The sequence below is a fragment of the Entelurus aequoreus genome, linkage group LG09 (assembly GCF_033978785.1).
Source record: "Entelurus aequoreus isolate RoL-2023_Sb linkage group LG09, RoL_Eaeq_v1.1, whole genome shotgun sequence".
Taxonomy (NCBI): Eukaryota; Metazoa; Chordata; class Actinopteri; order Syngnathiformes; family Syngnathidae; genus Entelurus; species Entelurus aequoreus.
Genome location: NC_084739.1, coordinates 78,639,638 through 78,646,333, shown reverse-complemented (window position 1 = coordinate 78,646,333; position 6,696 = coordinate 78,639,638). Strand labels below are relative to the sequence as shown.

The 6,696-nt window shown below is 40.3% G+C and overlaps 1 protein-coding gene across 1 annotated transcript in view; it reads right to left on the bottom strand.

The window, feature by feature from the left end:
- LOC133656966 (calcineurin subunit B type 1-like) overlaps nt 1–6,696 on the bottom strand; it is a 50,433-nt gene that overhangs the window by 273 nt on the left and 43,464 nt on the right. Inside the window, exons 5-6 of the mRNA XM_062057854.1 lie at nt 5,576–5,760; nt 1–982 (exon numbers count right to left, since the gene is read on the bottom strand). The exon at nt 1–982 is cut by the window's left edge and continues 273 nt beyond it. Of these exons, the coding sequence (XP_061913838.1) occupies nt 935–982; nt 5,576–5,760 (233 nt within the window). The 3' untranslated portion in view covers nt 1–934. The remainder of the gene's footprint in view (nt 983–5,575; nt 5,761–6,696) is intronic.

The following is a 6,696-nucleotide window of genomic DNA, read 5'->3' as shown; positions in this document are numbered from 1 at the left end:
CGCTCTAAGGCTACGTTCAAACTGCAGGGTCGGACGTCCGAATCGGATTTTTTAATGTAATCATTCACGTTAACAAAAATTTTGATTCCTAACTTGACCTGTACTTTTTACAAGTAGTTTTACGAGATGTTTTGCTGCTTGATGACGTGAGTTCCTAAAACATTTGATTTGCCCTGTCGTCAACTACTCATTTTGTAACCGTCTATTTTGGCGAGTAATTACGACGTTCATCGCTTTTTTGATGACGTTCTGGTCAGATGAATGCGACTTGATCGCGGGAGCGTTCGCGTTGACGTTGCGTATGTATCCAATTTATTTCCACGCAGGAAAGCGGCCTGGGTCGGAGATGAAAACAATCGGAATTGCACTGTTCACAAAAAATCCGATACAGGTGGCATACGGTCCAGCGTGTTTGAAAGTGCGTATTTTCCCGTACGTTGTTTATATTCAGACAAGGCAAGAACAAGAATAGCGTTTGTGGATGCGCTCATCTCCACTTCCGACATCGTAACTGGAACAATGGCGACTCGGCCGTGACGTCATTCCCAGCTCCGACTTCCCAGGTAAATGGACCGCGGCTTTTCTCCTCCCTCCAGGCCCGTCTAGTGAGCCCTAAAAGTGTGTGTGGATATGTTCTGCTTGGCACTTCTAGTAGATAGTACTGTGTAATGAACGCATCAAACAAAAGAAACAAACATACGAACGACTTCTCCGCCTCATCGACGTGTCTTTTAAGTCCTTTTTTTTTCTCCTTCCTATCGCTCGCTCTTCACTTCTCAAGTTAGCCAGACGCCTCCCGAAAAGAGAGATCATTTCTCCGGCGTGTTTTTACCTTCTTTTTTTTACTTGTTGAGCCTGTCTTCAGAGATGGAGGCCGTGACGGGGAAAGGGGGCGGGGACTGTAGCGAGCGGGAAGGAGAAGGACGAGGAGCGCTCACACGTCCACCACCATCTTTTTGTGGATGTCCAGACCGCCGACCACCTGCAGGAGAGACCACAAAGGAAGTGAAGTGTGGATTATATTTATATAGCGCTTTTCTCTAGTGACTTAAAGCGCTTTTACATAGTGAAACCCAATATCTGAGTTACATTTAATTGTATTAAATAATAATAGCTAACCTACTTAGTTTATTTACTCCTTAAAACTGATGAAAAAATGCTTTAAATACAGTTAAGCAGGGCTAAAATAAACACATTCTAACTAAATTAATAATAAACACTGTAAATATGTTTCTGAATCTGTCAATAACATTGAAGTGCACACAGCTCCATCATCTTAGTCATAATTTTTGCGCTCCCTTATGGCTTCAGCTCCAAACTTTTTACGTTTTGTTTTAAAATATTTTCATTACTGCCACAAGTGGTGGGAAAGTGTATTACAACTGAGTACTGCTGTGAAACATATTTTTTGTGCTCCCGGCCGAACAATGCCCTATAGTTAAGAAACACCCATCTAGATGATATTAATACTAATACATAATATAAAAAGATTTAAGAATTAGGAATAGAAGTAAAATATGACGAATAATACATGAAAATTTGAATATCAAAAACCGTTATAAATTGAAGTAATATTGATGTAAAAATACCAATTTATTTTTTTTTAATACATAGCAAGCATAATTATTTCATTAGTGAAGTGAATAATATTTATATAGCTCTTTTTCTCTAGTGACTCAAAGCGCTTTACATAGTGAAACCCAATATCTAAGTTACATTAAAACCAGTGTGGGTGGCACTGGGAGCAGGTGGGTAAAGTGTCTTGCCCAAGGACACAACGGCAGTGACTAGGATGGCGGAAGCGGGGCTCGAACCTGGAACCCTCAAGTTGCTGGCACGGCCACTCTACCAACCGAGCTATGCCGCCCCCGCAGGGAACGTGCGCCGCTATAAATCCTTTGGCACAACTCATGCTATTTTGCTCGGCTACAGAGCAAACATGCTGACAGCGATGCAATGAGTGAACCCTCTTGCAGCCTGCTTGGAAGCGACAAACAAACACCCACGGATCATCGTGTGGATTCAGGACTTTTTTTTAAAGGATTCTCTAAGAGATAGCATTATCTTGTTAGTAATGTACTACCTTAAGTTAAAGTTAAAGTAGTTGTCAGAATAATTGTATCTAAGTTATCACAAAACTTTGTGCTGCCATGAGTTCCCGGCGAGCAGACAAAAGCTGTCTTTGAACCTACCAAGAAGAAGGCTTGTAAAACTCCACTGTGTAGGATGGGAAGCAACAAGGAGGTGTTCTGTTTCTTTCATGTATTGTAATCCACAGAAAGATTTTGTTTTGACCCGAGAACTACAAAGCAGAGAGGAAGCAGGGCCTGACTCCCCTCAAGGCGACCTTTTCTTTGAACTGTTCTGTGACCGAGGGCAACGGCTGTTGACGACCTTTTCTGTGAACTGTTCCATAACCAAAGGCGATGGCTGTTTACGACCCCCCTCCCTTAGAAGCAGCTGTTGCCATGTAATCAGGGAAAGTCCAAATAAAAGAGGAGGCGTACAATCCTTCGTCAGGGGCGTGGGACGACACTGTGCAAGGGTACAGTGTCTACGCGTCTCTCCTCAAATGAGCCAAATGTAATTATGTCTGTTTAATTCCTTGCTTCTTGTCTTGTTTAATAGATGTCATCAGTGTTTGAACCTGACAATAGTCACACACACACTAGGTGTGGTGAAATTTGTCCTCTGCATTTGACCCATCCCTCTTGTTCACCCCCTGGGAGGTGAGGGCAGCGGTGGCCACGCCCAGGAATCATTTTTGGTGATTTAACCCCCAATTCCAACCCTTGATGCTGAGTGCCAAGCAGGGGGGTAATGGGTCCCATTTTTATAGACTTTGGTATGACTCGGCCGGGGTTTGAACTGACGACCTACCGATCTCAGGGCGGACACTCTAACCACTAGGCCACTGAGTAGGTACCGAATTTATCCAACAACAAGCCGCTCCTTTTTCCCCTATGCTTTGAACCCTGCGGTTTGTAAAACGGTGCGGCTCATTTGTTGATTTCTCTTCGCTAACGGCCATAATGTTTTGCATTCCACAAATACGTTTCAACACCGACAGAGACACTGAAAAGGTGTTATTAGGGGGGTCCAAACAAATCTAATGTATCAGGATTCTTATTTGTCACGATTCTTAATCGATTAGAAAAAAATCAAAGATTTTTTTTCTTTAAAAAAAATAAATGTATTTCATTTTTCAAAAATGTGTCCTGTCCAGCCAGTTTACTAAATGTTTGGGTACAATTTTATCAAACAAAACCAGTTTTCTTTGAAGTAATATAGAAATTGATCCATCTGTTATGGAGGGATGTGCTAAATCAAAGAACTGGCACCCAATGTTATTAAAAAAGTATTGATTTTGAATCGAGAATCGTTTCTGAATTGAATCGTTACCTCCAAGAATTGAATCAAATCAGGTGACAAACACCCACAGATCACCGTGTGGATTCAGGACTTTTTTTAAAGGATTCTCTAGGATATAGGATTATCTTGTTAGTAATGTACTACCGAATTTATCCGACTACAAGACGCTACTTTTTTCCCTACGCTTTGAACCCTGTGGTTTGTAAAACGGTGCGGCTCATTTGTTGATTTATCTTCGCCAGCGGCCATAATGTTTTGTATTCCACAAATACGTTTCAACACCGACAGAGACACTGAAAAGGTGTTATTAGGGGTGTCAAAAAAAAATCGAATGTATCAGGATTCTCTTTTGTCACGATTCTTAATCGATTAAAATAAATATCGAAGATCTTTTTACTAAAAAACAATTATTTCATTTTCAAAACCAGTTTTCTTTGAAGTAATATAGAAATTGATCCATCTATGTTATGGAGGGATGTAGTAAATCAAAGAACTGGCATCCAATGTTATTAAAAAAGTATTGATTTTGAATCGAGAATCGATTCTGAATTGAATCGTTACCTCCAAGAATTGAATCAAATCATGTGGTGCCCAAATATTCACAGCCGTATGTGTTATTGTCTGTGCTACGGCGCCATCTTTTGGATGAGTTTTGGATGAGGTGCGGAGGGTTGAAAATGCATTTCCTGTTTCGTGCCTTGAGCCGGAAGTATAACCGTCCATAGCGCTTCTGCTCGAACGGATTCTTCAACCATCGCTCCAAGCAACGTTTGTAAGTTTTACAATACAACTAAAACAATTCTTACTTACTGAAGTAGGAGTGTTTTCATGCCTATTTGCACATGCTATCATAATGTAATCAAGCTAGCGTCGTTAGAATTAGCGAATATGCTAACATAAGCCGCTACTTTTGTCCTAAACCTTTTGTCCTAAACTTACAAGACCCAGCTGCTAATTTATGGATTTTTTTTCGCTAAAACTAGTAATAAAAATAATTTTTAAAAAAACAAGCAAAAACACTTTGAGGGTGTTTTATAGTTTGTAGAAATTCGCTCACTGCAGGTGATGCAATGCTCTTCCATTTGTTGGTAGTGCTCTCCCCCCCGCCCCCCCCAACCGGCGTGCCGTTCTGTCTTTTAGCCGTCCATAGCAAATCTACTCATATGGATTCTTCATTCATCACTCCAAACAATGATTGTAAGTTTTACAATATAACTAAAACAATTCTTACTTACTGAACCGTCTCATGTGTGATGTCTGTAGGAGTGTTTTCATGCATATTTGTACGTGCTATCGTAATGTAATCAAGCTAGCACTCTTAGCATTAGCTAATATGCTAACACGTTTACAGGTGTCTGTGTTAGTATTATTTACCTAAATTCCGGACTACGAACCGCTACTTGTGTCCTAAACTTAGGACTCTGCGGCTAATTTATGGATTTTCCTTCGCTATAGACAATAATAAAAATAATTTAATAAAAAAAAAAATAATTGAACGAATTTGCTCTGCAGTGAGCTTCCATTTATCGGTAGTGCTTTTTTTTTTTCCAACCGAGTCTTCAGTCTTTTAGCTATCTATATCGTTTCTACTCGTATGTATTCTTTATTCATCGCTCTAAGCAACGTTTGCAAGTTTTACAATATAACTAAAACAATTCTTACTTACTAAACCGTCCCATGTGTGATGTCTGTAGGAGTGTTTTCATGCATATTTGTACGTGCTATCGTATTGTAATCAAGCTAGCATCGTTAGCATGAGCTAATATGCTAACACGTTTACGAGTTTCTGTGTTAGTAATATTAACTTACAATGGCATTATTTTTGTATTGTTTCAGTTTCGTTATAGAGTCTAGTGGGTCCATGACGATGACTTCTCTTTTGTTTGATCAGCCGTTTTACTGCCGCGTTACAGGCACTGTTTGGAAACAATTAAAGTATTTAAATAAACATTTACAGTATATATGTGCAGCTTATAGTCCGGTGTGGCTAATATATGTAAAAATATTATTTTCTTCTAAAATGTTGTGGGTGTGGCTTAAATACCAGTGACCTCTAAAGCGTGGAAATGATGGTAGTTATCAGGACTCCTGGAGGAAATTAGGAGCAAATGAAAACATTTGTCCTCCAAGTTAGCACACTGGCGTTGAGAAAGAACAGACAGCAGTTTGCACAAACGTCAGAATGAAAAACAAAACAACTTACGGCGCAGAATTCTTCGAAGGATATCCTGCCGTCGCCGTCCCGGTCGGCGTTGATGATGGTCTTGTCCACGATCTGCTGGAGCTGCGTGTCCTTCAGGTTGCTGCCCACCATCATCTTCAGCACCTGGAACAGCTCGCCGTTGGAGATGTAGCCGTCCTTGTCCATGTCGTAGATCCGGAAGGCGACTGCGGACCAAAAGACAACAATTCTAGGAGGCTCAGAGGGAACATGGCGCCAAGCAGAGGTAAACATACTTCAGTACTTCATTCCACTCCTGTACTGTAGTTGTAGTAGTAGTAGTAGTAATAGTTGTAGTAGTAGTTGTAGTAGTAGTAATAGTAGTAGCAGTAGTAGTAGTAGTAATAGCAGTAGCAGTAATAGTAGTAGCAGTAATAGTAGTAGTAGTAGTAATAGTAGTAGCAGTAGTAGTAGTAGTAGTAATAGCAGTAGTAATAGCAGTAGTAGTAATAGGAGTAGCAGTAATAGTAGTAGTAGTAATAGCAGTAGTAATAGGAGTAGCAGTAATAGTAGTAGTAGTAGTAGGGACGGCGTGGCGAAGTTGGTAGAGTGGCCGTGCCAGCAATCGGAGGGTTGCTGGTTACTGGGGTTCAATCCCCACCTTCTACCATCCTAGTCACGTCCGTTGTGTCCTTGGGCAAGACACTTCACCCTTGCTCCTGATGGCTGCTGGTTAGCGCCTTGCATGGCAGCTCCCTCCATCAGTGTGTGAATGTGTGTGTGAATGGGTGAATGTGGAAATAGTGTCAAAGCGCTTTGAGTACCTTGAAGGTAGAAAAGCGCTATACAAGTATAACCCATTTATCATTTATTATAGTAGTAGTAGTAGTAGTAATAGCAGTAGCAGTAATAGTAGTAGTAGTAGTAATAGCAGTAATAGTAGTAGTAGTAGTAGTAGTAGTAGTAGTAGTAATAGCAGTAGTAATAGCAGTAATAGTAGTAGTAGTAATAGCAGTAGTAATAGCAGTAGCAGTAATAGTAGTAGTAGTAGTAGTAGTAGTAGTAATAGCAGTAGTAATAGCAGTAGCAGTAATAGTAGTAGTAGTAGTAGAAGTAGTAGTAGTAATAGCAGTAATAGTAGTAGTAATTGCAGTAGTAATAGT